The sequence below is a fragment of the Myotis yumanensis genome, unplaced genomic scaffold, assembly GCF_028538775.1.
Source record: "Myotis yumanensis isolate MYYU_CA2020_CCGP unplaced genomic scaffold, mMyoYum1.0.hap1 SCAF_3, whole genome shotgun sequence".
In the NCBI taxonomy this organism is placed as follows: domain Eukaryota; kingdom Metazoa; phylum Chordata; class Mammalia; order Chiroptera; family Vespertilionidae; genus Myotis; species Myotis yumanensis.
In genome coordinates this window covers 149,783,180-149,802,287 of record NW_027223754.1, presented here as the reverse complement: position 1 = coordinate 149,802,287, position 19,108 = coordinate 149,783,180, and the positions used below count along the sequence as shown (strand labels likewise).

The 19,108-nt window shown below is 36.4% G+C and overlaps 1 protein-coding gene across 2 annotated transcripts in view; it reads left to right on the top strand.

The window, feature by feature from the left end:
* CAND1 (cullin associated and neddylation dissociated 1) overlaps window positions 1–17,911 on the top strand; it is a 52,404-nt gene extending 34,493 nt beyond the window's left edge. The window contains exons 8-15 of one of the 2 annotated variants that reach the window (XM_070409775.1): window positions 1,803–2,095; window positions 4,273–4,414; window positions 4,764–6,257; window positions 7,819–7,914; window positions 10,577–10,746; window positions 10,831–10,995; window positions 12,547–12,654; window positions 13,370–17,911. In XM_070409775.1, the coding sequence (XP_070265876.1) occupies window positions 1,803–2,095; window positions 4,273–4,414; window positions 4,764–6,257; window positions 7,819–7,914; window positions 10,577–10,746; window positions 10,831–10,995; window positions 12,547–12,654; window positions 13,370–13,594 (2,693 nt within the window). In that variant the 3' untranslated portion in view covers window positions 13,595–17,911. The remainder of the gene's footprint in view (window positions 1–1,802; window positions 2,096–4,272; window positions 4,415–4,763; window positions 6,258–7,818; window positions 7,915–10,576; window positions 10,747–10,830; window positions 10,996–12,546; window positions 12,655–13,369) is intronic. The other variant, XM_070409776.1, reaches the window with a different exon arrangement.
* Window positions 17,912–19,108: the final 1,197 nt, after the last annotated feature.

Here is a 19,108-nt window from a genome sequence, read left to right as displayed (position 1 = left end):
TAGTCTATTTTAATAGCACTTTGTAATTTTTATTCCAGTAGGTATTGGTGAATAAATCAAATGTCTTGGGTTTAGCAGTATTTGGTTGGGTTTTCCTATAATGTGCTAAAAGGAAATTAAGTAAACTTTTAGAGATTGGACAATTTTATTATACATCCTAGGATTTTCTAAGGCTACATTTACCTTTCACTGGCTAATTGGGAAATAAGTCAATGAAGAGATGATATTTTTTCCCCCCAGTGAGGAATCATTTTGGGGCTTTAGTCTTATCTAAGAATAGCAAAATTCTTACTAGATAATTTTGGACTGCCCTTAGAACTGTTAATATTTTTACCATCCTCCTGACTTCGTGTTACCCACTGATTCATCAAACTGATGGTGTTAGAAGGAAATAATTTTCAGAGATTTCACACACACAAAAGGCATCAGGTATACATAAATGAGGTGGAATTATTAATGCTTATGGTTAGAATATTGTTTCAAGGCTTAATAGGAGTTTGGAGAAGATGATGCTCTATTGTTATATGGGCAGAATTTTCTTGTTATAATTGAGACAGTGTAGTTCTTTAAACTACATTAAGACAGTATCTTGAAAGGTTGAGAATATACATATTTGTTCCTAATAACTCCCCATTAACAAATTTAGTGAAAAATCTTGTAGTTGCAAAGAAAGCTGATGTCAGAATTCTCTTTATCCCCAGAAAATTAGTTCTACAGAATGTCCTGGGATTGATAGCCATTTTTCTTATCACATCATCTATAGCCAAAAATCTATTTCAAGAATCTATATATATTTAAGCCTAATATGCTGTGTCTGACCGTTTGACTGGTCGCTATGATGCGCACTGACCACTGAGGGCAGACGCTCCAACCGGTAGGTTAGCTTGCTGCTGGGGTCTGGCCAATTAGGGCTGGGTGAGATGGGCCAGACATGCCCTGGAGCCCTTCTGTGATCCCTCCCGCAGTTGTTGTTGTTGTTATATCATGTTATTTATTTATTAATCAATTTATATATTATTTCATATACATTTTACTAATTTCCTTTAATCTCTGACACTTCTATTATAGGGCAAATAGTGATATATTAAAAAAAATTTTCTTCTAATTAATTTCCTTTCAATGTGCAAGAATCCGTGCACTGACCACTAGTTATCTAATAAACTCTCCGATTGTTTGATTTTGAACTTTAATTCAAATCGTTTAAAAGACTGGGGCATATATGATTTTACAGATATTTTTGTTCTAAATAAGTTTAATGTGTTAATGATTTTAAAGGGTTAATAAGCAGCTCATTACTCGCTATAAATGACAAAATGTTTAACAAATTAAAAACATAATTGTGCCCTTAGCCAGTTTGGCTCAGTGGATAGAGCATCTGCCTACAGACCAAAGGGTCCTGGGTTCAATTTCGGTCAAGGATACGTACCTTGGTTGCAGGCTTCTCCCTGGCCCAGGCCCTGGTCAGGGCTCATGCAGGAGGCAACAAGTTGATGTGTTTCTCTCACATTGATATTTCTCTCTGTCTGTTCCCCTCTCTTCCACACTCCCTAAAAATCAATGGAAAAATATCCTCAGGTGAGGATTAAAAAAAACACACAAAAAACATAATTATGATCATTTTTATTTAGAGGTTAATTTATCAAAGTTAACTGTATCTGTTTAAGTTCTAGTTCTTTATAAACTTATCCACTCCCTATATGTTAGTGAAAAGTTAGAAAACTATCTTAATTATGAATTTACTTCCTGTGTTAAACAATAAACTTGCCTATGATTAATGGCCTAATGTTAAAATTTCTCTTTAGGGAGTGATGATGAATACAGTGATGATGATGACATGAGCTGGAAAGTGAGACGTGCAGCTGCTAAGTGCTTGGATGCTGTCGTTAGCACAAGGCATGAAATGCTTGCAGAATTCTACAAGACAGTCTCTCCTGCTCTGATATCCAGATTTAAAGAGCGTGAAGAAAATGTAAAGGCAGATGTTTTTCATGCATACCTTTCTCTTTTGAAACAAACTCGTCCTGTGCAAAGTTGGCTGTGTGACCCTGATGCAATGGAACAGGGAGAAACACCTTTAACAATGCTTCAGAGTCAGGTCAGTTTAAAAGTATGGTTTTGAAAGTCATGCTAGTAAATGTGATCTTTAAAATTGTATTTTTAATGTGGAAATGTGAGTTCCAGAACATCTTTAGTGAAACCAAGTTCTGGGGAATGTTTGTATAGTAGTTTATGTATGTTCATATTATGTTACTTGTAAATAGTTTATTGTGATTGAAGTATTCTTGATTTTACTGGATAAACAATATTAAAATTTATGATTCAGTAAAGTAATTTTTATCTTTGATATTAATGGAGAAATCTTAGTGGGGTCGGACTACTTGTGATACCAATTTTCTGTTCGAGTCTGAGTTCATTGTCTAGAGAAATCAAAGAATGAGTTCAGGGACAAAGAGATGAGCAAAGCAAAATGTTACTACAGAAAAGCTCCCTGCTGCAGGGAGGGGACCCAAACAAGTTGCCATGGAAGCTTCTTTGTCTAGGAGTTAATGTGTCCTGCTAACTTCCCATTGGTTGGTCCGAAAAATTCAGCCCTAGCAACATCCATACACATTTTAAATCTCAGGGTTCCCGTTTACTTTCCCCGCCCTGTGTGTCCACCTCATAATCAGGGCCCTTCATTCTTGTAATTTTACATGGGACAGGGTGTGGCTGATGAACTGGTTCCTACTCATGCCTGCAGGGGTTAGCTGCATTTCCACTTTACATTATCTCCTCATAGTCCTGTCCCTTACTACCTAGCGGCTTCTAACTCCTCACTTGCGTTCGTAACTGGCTTCATTCCTAATTTAGCTGTGTGATCTTGGAAAGATTATTTATTCTTTTTTGATATATATTTTTATTGATTTCAGCGAGGAAGGGAAAGGAAGAGAGAGAGAGAGAGAGAGAGAGAGAGAGAGAGAGAGGGAGAGAGAGAGAGAGAGAGAGAGAAGCATCATTGATGAGAAAGAATCATTTATTGGCTGCCTCCTGCATGGGGATCAAGCCTGCAACGGGGGCATGTGCCCTGACTGGGAATTGAACTGAGACCTCCTGGTTCATAGGTCGACACTCAACCACTGAGCCATGCCAGCCAGGCTAGATTATTTATTCATTTTTTTAAACCTCACTTTCTTCATTTGTAATAAGGTTTTACTTAGAACTGTCTGCCTAAGGTAGTGATAGAAGAAATGATCTATGTAAACATTTAATGTAGTGCCTTCTACATAGTAAGCACTTGTAAATGGCAGCTCTTATGATTAATAAAATACACATTTTCACTTTAGGTCATCTTTTTTAAGATCCTAAACACTACAGCTGTATAGCTCCCATTTGGTATGTGGTAGGCATTTTCCTATCATACATGTAATCCCTGTTGCAGCCCAGTGGGATGCATATTTGTCCATTTTTATAGATTACAAAACATGTGAGCCAGATTAAACAACTAAACCAGAGGATGGGATGTATATACGTATCTATCTTGTTTTCAAGTAGTACAAATTTAAAAGATTTGTGGTGAACTTTAAAGGTAAACATTGAAGATTAATTATAGAAAGAAGTAAGATAAAGTATATGGGTGACATAAGCATTTGAATAAGTGTATAGAAATTAGGTAAAAACACAGGGAATTCTGATTATGTTGGATGAATTAGGTGTTTTCTTTTGTGTGTAGTTCTCAGATCATTGTTCGATATGATATGTGGCTGTGTCCTGGCATTCATAAGATTTATTAGTAAATATCCTATTTAGGTTTTAATAACAACATTAGGATAGAAAATTTAGAAGCTTATATTTTTGAATCATGCCCATGTTACTTGTTTGATATGAGGTTGATTCCATTGTAATGGCAAACTAAAAGCAAAAAAGAGGACTCATTTAATGGTTTCTTTTCCATAATTTGTCTCTTTTTTCCTTTCATGCTTTTCTGTGTTATTCATGTTTAAAAAAATTTATAAATTATGCTCTAAATATTTTGGTTGAAAATTTTGTTATTTGGTTAGATTTATATTTTAGTCTTGTGCATTTCTGTGTCGGTATCAAGCAAATACAGTTACAAGAGAACAGAATTGATGCAGCAAAGTTTATATCTAATAGTCTTGTTAGCAGTTAGAGGAATTAGGAATTTAACAAGAAAAGATAAGTTCTTCCCATTCTCTTCATCCACTGTAATTTGTGTTAAGTGTACTGAAGAAATACCAGGAGCTGAAACAGCTAATGAATGTGTGATAATTACAGGTTCCCAACATTGTTAAAGCTTTGCACAAACAGATGAAAGAAAAAAGTGTGAAGACTCGACAGTGCTGTTTTAACATGTTAACTGAACTGGTAAATGTGTTACCTGGGGCCCTAACACAGCACATTCCTGTTCTTGTACCAGGTATGAAAGAAAGAGTAATAAATCACTTTTGGAATTTAATACAGACTTTATTAAGACCTAGATAAGCTTAAATGATTCCTTCAAAAGGATAAAATTTGTGACAACTTGATTTATACATAGACGTAAGCTTTGTTATAGAACCATAGAACATCTAAAGTTAGAAGTTTGCAAGTAAAAAGTTAAATCTTATCCTTAAATTTTTTGGCTCTGGTATCATAGATTGTGGAATTTCTACTACTTTAGTGATAATGTGATGAAGTAGAAACTAGCGGTATTTTAGAGATTAATTTTTTAATTTTTTCTTAAAACTATACATAAAAATTATTGGATTTTTTTATTGGCTTTTTAGGAATCATTTTCTCATTGAATGACAAATCAAGCTCATCAAATTTGAAGATCGATGCTTTGTCGTGTCTATACGTAATCCTCTGTAACCACTCTCCTCAAGTCTTCCATCCTCATGTTCAGGCTTTGGTCCCTCCAGTGGTGGCTTGTGTTGGAGACCCATTTTACAAGATTACATCTGAAGCACTTCTTGTTACTCAACAGCTTGTCAAAGTAATTCGCCCCTTAGATCAACCTTCCTCGTTTGACGCAACTCCTTACATCAAAGATCTATTTACCTGTACCATTAAGAGGTTAAAAGCAGCTGATATTGATCAGGAAGTCAAGGAAAGGGCTATTTCCTGTATGGGACAAATTATTTGCAACCTTGGAGACAATTTGGGTTCTGACTTGCCTAATACACTTCAGATTTTCTTGGAGAGATTAAAGAATGAAATTACCCGGCTAACTACAGTGAAGGCGTTGACACTGATTGCTGGGTCACCTTTGAAGATAGATTTGAGGCCTGTCCTGGGAGAAGGGGTTCCTATCCTTGCTTCATTTCTCAGGAAAAACCAGAGAGCTTTGAAACTGGGTACTCTTTCTGCCCTAGATATTCTAATTAAAAACTACAGTGACAGCTTGACAGCTGCCATGATTGATGCAGTTCTAGATGAGCTCCCACCTCTTATCAGTGAAAGTGATATGCATGTTTCACAGATGGCTATCAGTTTTCTTACCACACTGGCAAAAGTGTATCCATCCTCCCTTTCAAAGATAAGTGGATCCATTCTCAATGAACTTATTGGACTTGTGAGATCACCCTTATTGCAGGGGGGCGCTCTCAGCGCCATGCTGGACTTTTTCCAAGCTCTGGTTGTCACTGGAACAAATAATCTAGGATATATGGATTTGTTGCGCATGCTGACCGGTCCAGTTTATTCTCAGAGCACAGCTCTTACTCATAAGCAGTCCTATTATTCTATTGCCAAATGTGTAGCTGCCCTTACTCGAGCATGTCCTAAAGAAGGACCAGCTGTTGTAGGTCAGTTTATTCAAGATGTCAAGAACTCAAGGTCTACAGATTCTATTCGCCTTTTAGCTCTACTTTCTCTTGGAGAAGTTGGGCATCATATTGACTTAAGTGGGCAACTGGAACTAAAATCTGTAATATTAGAAGCCTTCTCGTCTCCTAGTGAAGAAGTCAAATCAGCTGCATCTTATGCATTAGGCAGCATTAGTGTGGGCAACCTTCCTGAATATCTACCATTTGTCTTACAAGAAATAACCAGTCAACCCAAAAGGCAGTATCTTCTGCTTCATTCCTTGAAGGAAATTATTAGCTCTGCATCAGTAGTGGGCCTTAAACCATATGTTGAAAACATCTGGGCCTTATTGCTAAAGCACTGTGAGTGTGCAGAAGAAGGAACCAGAAATGTTGTTGCTGAATGTCTAGGCAAACTCACTCTAATTGATCCAGAAACTCTCCTTCCACGTCTTAAAGGGTACTTGATATCAGGTGAGTACCCGGGTTTTCTAATTCAATTCAGCGGCACATATTTATTTTTTTATTGATCTCAGAGAGAGGGAGATAGAAAGAAAGAGAAACATTGATTGGTTGCCTCCTACATGCCCCCAACTAGGGATGGAACCTGCAACCTGGGTATGTGCCCTGATTGGGAATGGAACCTCCACCTTCTGGTGAACAGGGCGACGCTGCAATCAACTGAGCCACACCAGCCAGGGCCCTAGGTTTTCTTATCTTAAAAAAAAAAAAAAATTATTATTAGCAGTTGGTTGCCTTAAAGGGTGCCTAATGCATAATTTAAAATATTTCTGTATCTTATTACATATAGAACCCATTGCCTTATGTTATAATATGGAGCCATATTTGAATAACATTTTGTTTAAAAGAATAAAGAGAGTATAATTAGATAATGGTAAAATAAGTCTGTTCTAATTTTCATTATATTTTAATGTTACTCTTGTTTTAAAATGTAGCAAAGACAGGTGTCTCTTGAATTAATATATCTTGAGGAACTTGCTAGTAATTATAATACTAAAATTGGTGCACTTAAGTTTAATTCAATGGAAGATGCTAGAAGAATTTCCAAATTTAGTAGTGTAAATCCCTTTGAATGAAGTAGAAGGTAATAATAGCCATTTATTCTTAGAAGTTGCTTCCTTTTAAAATAAAAAACTTAAAGATATTATAAGGTATTTATAGATGTAACCAGTTCCCTTTTATGAGGGCTCGATCCTCCACTGCTACTCTCCCAGGCCTCCTCCTTCTCGGAAGAAATTGTTTATTTAGACATATAATAGAACTAGGGGCCCAGTGCATGAATTCATGCAACTTGAAAGGATCTGTGGGCCACAAGGCTGCAGTGGGCACAGGGACAGGTCTTAGCTCATTCTCTGCGCCCCTGCCTGGCCCCTTCTGCCATGGCCCCTTCTGCCATGGCCCCCGGTTCCCCTCTGCCGGCAGCTTCGCTCCCACCCACTGTTGGCGTGGAATGATTGGGGCCAGTCCCGATCACCCCTTAGAAGCAGAGGGAGGTGGAGAAGCTCTGAGGGGCGATTGGGGCCAGCAGCCGCTACTCTCACCTGCTTATGGCGCCAAGTGATTGTGGCCGACGCCAGGCACCAGCAGCAGGTGCAAACACCAGGGAGGACCGTGGCACACGGGAACAAAGAATTTTCAGTAACCACCAGAGGCTGCCCCTGATGACAGTGACCGGCGCCCTGCCTTGGTCTGGTGCCCCTGCTCATCTCCACCATCATGCCATGGCCAATGCCCACCATGTTTCGTGTGCGCCCCCTGGTGGTCAGCGCACATTATAGAGACTGGTTGTTCTGCTGTTCAGTCTACTTGCATATTAGGGTTTTATATAGATAGTTTCATAAGTAAACTTTGCTCATCTCTGTTAGTATTCTGATAGCAATACCCTCTCTTGCCAAAGAGAATTTAAAAAAATTGAAAACACTAGTGTTAATTTGAAGTGGTTTGAAAATGATAAACATGTCCATGGATTTTAGTAGACTTAAATACCAAGAGGTTTAAATTTATTTTTACTTAGGCTCATCATATGCCCGAAGCTCAGTGGTTACAGCTGTGAAATTTACTATTTCTGATCATCCACAACCTATTGATCCACTATTAAAGAACTGCATAGGTAAGTGGAACAAAGATAAACGTACTGATTGATTATTTATTAGTTAATTGTCAAAAAACAAATCATTTCAATAACTAAAAATTTCACCAAGGAATCTCAGGTGCTTTTAAGGGTCTGGTAGTTGTTTCATTAGAAAGATACTGCTAACATATGATCTTACATACTTACATTCTGTCATCCCTTAGTTTGAAATTGTTAGCAGATAATTTTGTAAATAACTGAAATGAGTAAATACACACTAAGATATCTCTAGAGTCAACTATACATTTGATAATCATATTCTGGGATGGCCTAAAGCAGGGGTCCTCAAACTTTTTAAAGAGGGGGCCAGTTCACTGTCCCTCAGACCGTTGGAGGGCTGGACTATAGTTTAAAAAAAAACTATGAACAAATTCCTATGCACACTGCACATATCTTATTTTGAAGTAAAAAAACAAAACGGGAACAAATACAGTTATTTGTATTTGCATGTGGCCCGCGGGCCGTAGTTTGAGGACCCCTGGCCTAAAGTAATAGTAGGTGTTAGGGAGGCATATTTTATCTTTCTAAATAGTCCTGAAATTTCCTCCCAGAAAAATGAATCTTAACCTGAGCTGTTAGGGCCCCAATTTTCTGTTATTACACGTAACCTTTCAGTTCCTGAGGGGATTGTTGAAACTTACATATGTAACAGCCTAAGAATAAAAAAGATAATTACCAGAAGTTAAGGAGATACTTCAGAACGACTAGGGCTCTCTATTTCTGTGAAGACAAGAATTAGCTTTGAGGACTTTTTACATGATGTCATAATTTCCCTGTGTTTTTTTCATCATCAGTTTTCCTAGAGTTGGTAGTAGTAGCTAAAAGCCCTCAGAACTCACTTTTGTGCTTTCTTGAGGACATAAGAACAGAAATCGAAGTAGAGAGGATAGAAGGACATGGGAAAGAAGTTTCCCATTGTCAGGTCATTCTACAGTGAACCAGAAAGGGGAAAAGCACAATTTAAAATAACTACAGAAAGGAATTACCAGTTCAGAGTAAAGGGGACACAGGGATAAATGGGTGCTAATAATTCGAAGAAATTTTCTATCCAAAAATTTTTGCCTTTGTTTCCCCTCACCCGTTTTTTTTGTGTGTTTTTTTTTGCTTTGGTATATTTACTCACATTTGATACTGTATAAGATAGGACAGAGGAAAAGACCTGTGCCACATCTCTAGAGACATCTTTTCAGGTTGACAACAGTCAGTGTCATCATTGGTGTAGTTATTCAATCGGGTGATTATTGTTCTAATTGAATTATGGTTGAGTTCAGTATTATTTGTGATTATATGAACAGCCTACAAACACCTAGGAAGCTTTTTAGAAACTGAAATTCCTAGACCAGAGTTGAGAACCACTCATCCTAGTCCATGTCACCATTTGTCCATAATAATAGCAATGTTTTATTTAGATGCTTTACTGAAAGCATTTTTATTACAATTAGTGTTCTAATTTAATGTTTTAGTAACTCTAAACAAACAGGATGAAGAGGTTTCTTATGGTACATTTAAATTATTTTTTAACCCAAGCTATCTCCTAAGTTTTTGTAAGCAGAACTTTCCTAGATGGTCAACATTGAGTTTACCAATCTGTGGTGTCTATAAAGTATTTCTTTCCTCCCATTTTTTTACATTGCTGTTGTGATACATTTAAGTCTTCTGGCCCTTCTCTTTTTCCTTGTGAATTCTAAAAGATTGCTGATGATAGGGTTGAGATTACATAATGATAGCTCCATGTGAATACCAGGTGCATACTAGACACTGTATTCAACAACATACATGGTATTTTTTCTGTTTTTAAAGTGCCTTAGGCGCTTTAGCTTTTTGTCCTGTTAGGTTTCAGTTTCCTCCTTTTGTATTCTTACCTTTTTACCAATTTGTATATTTCTCGTTAAAGATACATATAAAAATATGTATATTTTTTGGAGGCACATTTCTCTTTGTCATCTGATAGATTGTGTACTTGTTAACAGTATTCCATCTTTATCAAGCAACGGGTATGTCCTCACCTTGTTTATCTTATTTTGAACTCAGTTTTTTAAAATTCTGTTTAGGTTGTTTTTAGTGTAGTAATTAATAATTTTGAAGTCCAAGGACAGTCATTCAAGTTATTAGATTCTGTGCCTGCTGCAGGGCTCCACCACTTCTCTTTGCAACCCACCTTTTTATGAAGTATCTATAAAAGTAATTAAGGAATGTTCTGAACTCTCACCATATATCCTCTGTATCAGCGGTCGCCAACCTTTTGGACCTCACAGACCAGCAGTGGTCCACGAACCACTGGTTGGCGACCGCTGCTCCAAAGGTTTCCTTAAACCAGTGGTCGCCAACCTTTTGGACCTCACAGACCACCAGTGGTCTGCGGACCACTGGTTGACAACCGCTGCTCTGTATTATAGGTGCTTGAGAGTAGATCATCAATTAAATCCACTCACATTGAGACATGATGGTTTACCTGCTGCCAAAAGAAACTAAATAGTTTATTTAGTATTTCATCATGTACTTTCCTAACCCGTATTAAATAACAATACCAACCACAATAAACTATCAATTTAGAAAAAGGTATCACATATATTTTCTTTTAAGCTTATCTTTTTTTTTAAGCTTATCTTAATTGTATGTTGCTTCTCTTATAATTTCTCAGGTGATTTCCTAAAAACGTTGGAAGACCCAGATTTGAATGTAAGAAGAGTAGCCTTGGTCACATTCAATTCAGCAGCACATAATAAGCCATCTTTAATAAGGGATCTTCTAGACACTGTTCTTCCACATCTTTACAATGAAACAAAAGTTAGAAAGGAGCTTATAAGAGAGGTAAGCTAGTTAGTTAGATTACACTTTCTCTAAGACTGTCTTTTACTTTTAAGTATATGCACATACTCTTTTGTGTTTCAACAGGTAGAAATGGGTCCGTTTAAGCATACAGTTGATGACGGCCTGGATATTAGAAAGGCAGCTTTTGAGTGTATGTACACACTTCTAGACAGTTGTCTTGATAGACTAGATATCTTTGAATTTCTAAATCATGTTGAAGATGGTTTGAAGGACCATTATGATATTAAGGTAAGATGTTTGTGCCTGTTTTTAGAATGTTTTAGAAGACTTAACTATAGTGACTTTTACCCTTGTAATTTACTTTTGTCTATTAAGTGAGAAAAATTGTTTTGCTTGTCAATGAATTATAATATGCAAAAATAATAGTGCTATAATTGTAACATCAGTTGACATACAGAAAAAAATCCAGAAACCTTTTTATTGGAGGAAGAGGTCAATTCTTAGTGGATGGGAAATTCCAAGAAATTCAGTGCAGCTTGCTTAGCGCAGTGGTCGGCAAACTGCGGCTCGCAAGCCACATGCGGCTCTTTGGCCCCTTGAGTGTGGCCACGAAGTTTCAATCACACTGTACGTGCGCGCCTGCACGTGGTATTTTGTGGAAGAGCCACACTCAAGGGGCCGCAGTTTGCCAACCACTGGTTAGCGCATAGTCCCTAGGTGCTTTCCCTCCAAAGAAGAGAATGGACAGGTTTTGTTCAAAGTATAACCTGTGATCTGTTTGGCCTGTCTTAAAAGTATGCTGCAGTTTCTACCCACGGAGGGTTTTCTGCCGTTTTACAAGATACCCATATTATTTACCTGAATGAAGGATTTTTGTTTTCCAGTCTGTTATATTGGGATTAATATCAAGAATTTTTTAAAGGATAACATGCAAGAACTATTTTCAGATGCCTAAACAATCTATGTAGAAGCAACTAGAAGAGAAATTATACCACTTTTTAGGTTTAGAGAATGAACTTTTAACTGTTCTTTGTTTTCCTATTTGATCTTGTCCATTTCAAATGTGAACTATTAAAGGGTGAATTGAAAAATAGTAAGTGCATTGTCTCTATCGCTCTCTCTTTTTTTTGTTTGTTTTCCCATTCATGGCCTTTGATCAAGCAGGCAAAAGTGGTAGTTGAGCAGTTACGCAGCCAGACTCAGAACTCGAACATTTTTGTTTCCATTTGTGGTAGTAACCTGACCCCTCCCAGATCCATTAAAAAGAGCCCCCAAGGACGTAATAGGATCTTCCTGTTGAATTCTACAGTTTATAGTTCAATAGAAAAAAGATTATGGGTTACCAGGCTTTCTGTGGATTAATCTGAAGATAACCAGTTTGCTTTGTGTTTTGTTTTTTAAAGGAAAATCTGCTAAGATAGTAGAAACTAAAAAGACCTTTCTCCTGGTTCAGTTATTTTCTTATTCAATGCTTTCCATTTTGGTGCACATGAGCTTTTTAAAAAATTCTAAATCTATGGCCCTATCCTAACAGGTTAAGTAAAAGTCTCTGGGAATGGGACAAAGTTCCCCACTTCTAATGTGTGGCCAAGATTGAGAACCACTTTTCTAGTTCTTACACTAGGACCATATTACCAGGTATAAGTGAGGCCTCAGTAGTACTTGTAACTGAAATTACCTCAGGTAAGGTTTACGACAACTGTTAGAGACAGATTACATGAAAATGAAACTTCATGGTGCATGCTAGTCATTTTCCTTTTAAAAGCTTTGTTAGAATTTGGAATTGTCTTTAGAAAAATAACACAAGGTCTACATTTTGTCTTTCTTTATTCATAATAGATGCTAACATTTTTAATGTTGGTGAGACTCTCCACCCTTTGTCCAAGTGCAGTACTGCAGAGATTGGACCGGCTTGTAGAGCCATTACGTGCCACGTGTACAACTAAGGTAATCATTGGTAGACATCAACTTAGGGTGGATTTAGTGTATTCAAGATTTTTATTTGTCCTAATTTAACCATGCTAGCACCATATTGAATGTGGATGTTTTAGAAAACTTAGCACTTTTTAATGCTATACTTTAAAGTTTTTATTTATAATAACAATTTGATACATATTTTGAAGTATTGATACAGGATAAAGTGAAATTGTTCCACAAAAAAGGAAATGTTTAATTCTGGTGGAGGTGGGATGGTAATCATAGAAGACTTCAGATGAACATTTAAAATGGACCTTAAAACGTCAGAAATATGTTTAGATTCAGAAGGTGAAAACAGGGCTTTCCATATAATAATAACTATATGAATTAGGGCACAGAGATGTTTAGTATATGATGTGTCTGAAGAATAATGAATAGGGTGTCAAGAGGGGTAGTTTCTTGGTGGAGGCCAAAGTAGGACTTGCTAAGCAGATAAAGCTCAGGTTTTCACTCTTTCAACCGTGCGTGGTTCAGGATTTTGTTTTCCTAATGGGGTTTACTCACTTAAAAGGAGACAAGCTACTGCTAAAAAGAAATTTAAAAACAACTTAGAATACAACATGACTTTTGGACCTATGAAAGAGCAGCTTTGCTTTATTGACCAGAAATTTCTAGGTGCTTAAATTTTGTTTGTATGATAGTTTGTCTTTTATAGCATGTAATATAAATTTACTCAATGTTACAGGTAAAGGCAAACTCAGTAAAGCAGGAGTTTGAAAAGCAAGATGAACTAAAGCGATCTGCCATGAGAGCAGTAGCAGCACTGCTAACCATTCCAGAAGCAGAGAAGAGTCCACTGATGAGTGAATTCCAATCGCAGATCAGTTCCAACCCTGAGCTGGCAGCTATTTTTGAAAGTATCCAAAAAGATTCATCCTCTACTAACTTGGAATCAATGGACACTAGTTAGATGTTTGTTCAACATGGGGACCATGACATTGACCTTATGATGCACTGAATCGTCAGGTTAATCATAAGACATGGAAAGAGAAGTATCTAAAAGCTTCAAAATGTTCCACTTTTTTTTCCTTCATGGAGACAGTTTGGCTTTCTTCCATTTTTGTTTTTGTAACATTTATTTCAGAAATATGTATTTCCATAACCCAGAGGTTGTAAAACCACTAATGTTTTAGTGGTTAGGGCAACATTGAAAATGGAAACGAAAAGTTAGGATTTATGGAATATGGAGATAGGGTCCAGGGTCTACTTGCCCTGTAATGTTTAGGATTAAAATGTTAAAATTTTGTGACCATGAATTTCTTTCTTTTATAAAAATTTCTCATATTTAAAAATCAAAAATTCTGCAAGATAACCATGTTTCTTTTTCTTATATAACTTTTTGTTTCAGCAACATAAGTTGATTTTTAGCTGGCAGAGAAGAATATCTGTGTAAGATTTGTTACATTTTGGAGGATTTGGCAATTTTAAAAAGATAAGGTATCATTTTTTTTAAGTATAGGGATTAGCAATATCCCTGTTGCGCACACTAATTTTGCATGAGCAAGTTTACAAATATGTATTGTCTGTAAAGCAGCATGTGCAGATTATTCATAATACAAAAGTTAAAATAAGTATTGTATTAGTGCAATTTGCAGATATTTATTTTTGCACAGAAAACAAATCTGGAGAGAAAGTGAGGAGTAAATTTTTGAAGCTTTGGTTTTCTTAATGCCAGTGTGAATTTCCCATGTTTTCAGCAAATCAAGTCCCAATAACAATTTGCCACTTTTTTCTATTATAAATTTTCTTACACATTTAAAATTTGAATATTTAAGTACACAGTTTTTCTCAGTTACCCATTTGTGTGTGTGTGTTGCCACTTAGAAATTAAATTCTTAAGGCCAGTTTTTTTCTTTCATTCCATTTGTATCTCTATATCCCTTTATCAAAGGATACAAATATTGTGTATGCTTTTAAATTTTAGTTTTAGGAAATTCTGAAACCGGCTGCCACAGGTTTGTTAGCTAATTATAGCATTTCCTTTTAATTGAGTTAGATTTCCCCCTCTCTTGTAGAGCTAATTTACATATTGTATTTGGTAAATATTGACTACTTTTCCTGATTAAGGGGTCTCTGCTGGGGGAAACAAAGCTTTGCAGTACTTTATATCATAGTTGAAATTTTATTGAACATATCTTTCAGTGAACTCATTTCACACTGTAGCCTCTTCCTTCAAATTTGTGGTGCTCCTGTAACAGTAAGAACTATCTTCTGAATAAAGACATCTCCTATGCTGTGCAAAACATAGTTTACATGTATTGAAGGAGGCAGTTGTTAAATTTAGTGACCAGTTTTAAGCAGTCAGATATTTGAAAACTGCACCCTTTATTTTTGAAACTGTGAATTAGAAATATTTTTTTCTGCTGTATTACCTACCTGCTTTAACATCTAAATATGCAGTGATTTGAATTGGTGACATACTGTGGTTATTAGGTTAACAGCTTAATTTTGAATATTCAGATGATAATGCATAAAACATTATATTGACATGGAATGTTACATGAAGTTGGTGCCATTTCAGAATGTGGCAGGTGGTATTCTTATACCATAATTTGCATAAAGTTGTAATAGAAATTTATTTTGAGACATTAGTATATATGTACTATACATTACCGTGGTATAGATGTTGTGGATATATTTAAGTATTTGGTTACATGGTTTCACAATAAATTACAATACTGCAGGCTCTAGGACCAAATAGGAAACTGACATGCATATGTTATGTGATGTCTTAGTTAATTATCTAAAGTTAAATTCAAGTATTTTTCATGTATTGGATTTCTCCCTTTTTTAACCTTCATATTTTTTTTTTAAGTTTTGAAAGATGGTTAATTTTTTTTAATATAGCTGAAATTCTTCTAATACAAAAATAGGTTCTGCTCTTTCTAGTAGTAGATACGGTTTACATATATAATGTATATTCACATACATAAAATAAGTAACAGAAGAATGCTCAGATTTTAAATGCCAAGTCATACTGGTTAACCCCATACTTCTACTGGTGATGTCCTAATACTGATATGGTGGTTGCAAGGTGTGAGGTCCAGTCATAATCTGCCACTCAGACTGCTTATTGGTCTTTTAAGATTTAGCTAGTTCTGCTTAGCATCTCTACACATGTAGATTCTTTAGGAGATCTAACAGTTAATAGTAAAAAAAGCTGTTTGCTGATTTTCTTGAGTATGTTTAAATTGTTTGGATTCACCTGACTTCTTTTTAAAGAAAACTCAATATGGTATTGTGTTTTGAGTTTAGGTTATTTTATGGAAATAATGCAGAAAGGACACTTGGTATGGCAAGGCCTATCCTAAACATTTATAAAATCAGTAGCATTGAATGATAATTTTAAAATTATGGTCATATTATTCATTAATGATATCTAAAGATCCCACCGGTAATTAGAATTCTTAAAAGGTTGGAATACGATGACTTCATCAAATGTTTGAATATTTACATAATTTTTATGTACCCATAGTTAAATAACCAAATCAGTCATTTTTTAACACTTTCGTTGTGTAAAAGGCAAAGAAATAATGTCCATGTCTAATTCAACCAATTATAAGGGATGTTCTGATACCTTTATATCTAGCTCAATCTCAGACATCATAAAGGCATGAAGTTCAAAATAATGAGATACAAAATCCTCATTGAAAAATTCAATTACCTGGTTAAGAGGCCTTGTAAGTTATACCTAACCACATGACAAAGTATATAATAATATCTCACAATTTAAGAAGTTGAACACTTATGCCCATTTTATTATTTTTTGTTTTTTAATCTTCACCCAAGGACATGCTTTTATTGATTTTAGAGAGAGGAAAAGGGAGAGAGAAACATCCAACAGTTGTCTCCTGCACATACCTTGACTGGAGATCAAACCTGCAACCTAGGTATGTGCCCTGACCAGAATCGAACCTGAGACCTTTCAGTGTATGGGACAACACTCCAACTGAGCCACACTGGCCAGGGCCATTTCTGCTCACTTTAAATTTTACCCAAAATAAAGTGTTAAAATTAACTGCTAATCTCTAGATATAATATACCTAATAAATGTTTTGATATTAAAGAGCTTAAGATTTTAGCAAAATAATTCAGATTCTAGCTTTAAAATTTAATTCTAATTTTTAAACCACTGCCACATCAGATTCATATCTGTTTTTGAAATCTTATTCAATCCTCTGTGAAATGGAAAAGGGACAATACAGTGTTCGTTTTACTATTTGGAAAAAGGATATTCTGGATTTAACTGACTTTTCTAGGTAATGAAAACTCCTTTGAAACCTTCAGTTGCAAAAATGGAACACAATGAAAGTATTTGGTGGCAAGGTGCCACAGCTGACTAGATAAGGCCATTAAGAAAAATGCATACTGAAATTATATAGTTCCCTTTTACAATCCAGTAAGTTGCTTTATTTTCCTATTAATACTAGAAATAAAGATTTGTGAACACTTATACTGTAATTTAAGACAAGATCTATTGGCAACATGTTTTTGCTCTTTGTAACTTAGAAAGTTAGCTCTAAATTCAAAATGGGATTTGTTTTTTATAACAAAAGCCAACTTCAATTAGAATTACTGCGGAGAGCATTGCAGATAATGATAACTTTGCTAGATCATGTCAATGTGTGTCAGGTTTCAGAATGATCTTTAGTAGAGGGACTCTTAATACCCTTGACGTCTTCATACCCTTTTATTCTGATCTTAATGATCAGTGCTGTTTTTGGCAAATTGAATTGTTTCATTTAGGTTTTAGAAAGAAAAAGTTTATATTCTGTGAACTGAAATTCTTTCTGGATCAGGGAGTATTGGAATTGGTGTATTTAGCCATTATCAGTAACTAATGTTTGATGCACATTGAGTGATTTTATTCTGAAATGCTCTCTCACACATAAACATCTAAAGAATTGTACTCTGGAACTGGTTAATGTGTAATACTATGATAACTCATGTTTTACTAGCCTGTAATAATCCTGTTACTCAGCAGAGCTGTTTCACTTGTTCCATAGACATTTCACTTTTAATATAAACCCACTGCTTGCTTAGGCAAGGGCAACGTAAATGTGTATGGTGGTTGCTTACTGTAATCTTGGCGTATTTTTAAAAGATATAAATGTGCATCTTGGTTAGAATCGTTAACCATCCATGAACTAAGTTAGGCCTTCCTAAAAAGCCTGGAAATAAACTGTTTCCTTATTCCAGAAGTAAAAATCCATGCTTTCCTCTAGAATTTATACTTTAATAGAAAACTGCATGTTCTTTTTAGATCAGGATTTCTCAACCTCGGCACTGTTGACATTCTGGACTAGATAATTCTGTCATGGGGTGCTGCCCTAAGCATTGTAAGGTGTTAGCTTGCCTGGCCTTGACCCACTTAGATACCACTTTAGTATCATCCCCACCCCTATCCCCTTTGTGACAACCAAAATTGTCTCCAGCTTTTGCCAAATGTCCCCAGAGGAGGGTGCAGTGAGGCATAGAATTGCAATTGAGAACCACTGTTATAGAGATTTTTCTTGCTAGCAGCTATAGCTTACATACATGTAGAAGTTTTCAGATATTTTTGAGTGCCAGTTCTTAAGCTTCCAAACTCAATTTAAGTACTGCTTCTAGTTAACCTCTTTCACCCATTATTTAAAACTGTTATGATTAGTAAAAGTAGATTTCTACTTTATATACTGTTACTTTCTCTGATTTAAATAGATGCTTCTTATTAAATCCTTTAGCATACTGTTTTTCTATGGGTATAAAATGCTTTCTGCATAATTAACAGAAATAAGAGTTATAAAGGAGCTACTACTATACAGGGAAGTATGAAGCACTTTGAGTGCTTTGGAATCAATCTGTCTATATATATAAAAGCCTAAGCAACTGGTGGACCAGTAGCTATGATGCGCACTGACCACCACGGGGCAGACGCTCAACACAGGAGCTGCCTCCTGGTGGTCAGTGTGCTCCCACAGCGGGAGCGCTGCTCAGCTGATCAACAGGTGCCAGACATGAGGCTCACAGCTGGCGAGAGCTGCTGCAGTGGCACGAGCCTCTCCCACCTTCATGGCAGCACTACCGAGCAGCGGAGTCGGCAGGTGCAGTGGGACCAGGATGAGTGGGAGCCCGGCTCGGGCTCGGGCTCCTCCCAAGCCGCCTGCCGCATCATGCACTACTGCATCCCTCAGGGGATGTTGGACTGCTGATTTGGACCCCATCCCCGCAGATTGGGCCCAGACCAGCAGTCCAACATCCCCCGAGGGGTCCCGGATTGCAAGAGGGTGCAGGCCAGGCTGAGGGGGCCCACTGCTCCATGAATCCATGCACCAGGCCTCTAGTATACTATATAAAAATGTTTAGGAACACTACCCATGGGCAGCTAGTGTATTTTCCTTGAATTCTTAGAAGAAGAGTAAATAGATTTTCAGAATTACTCATT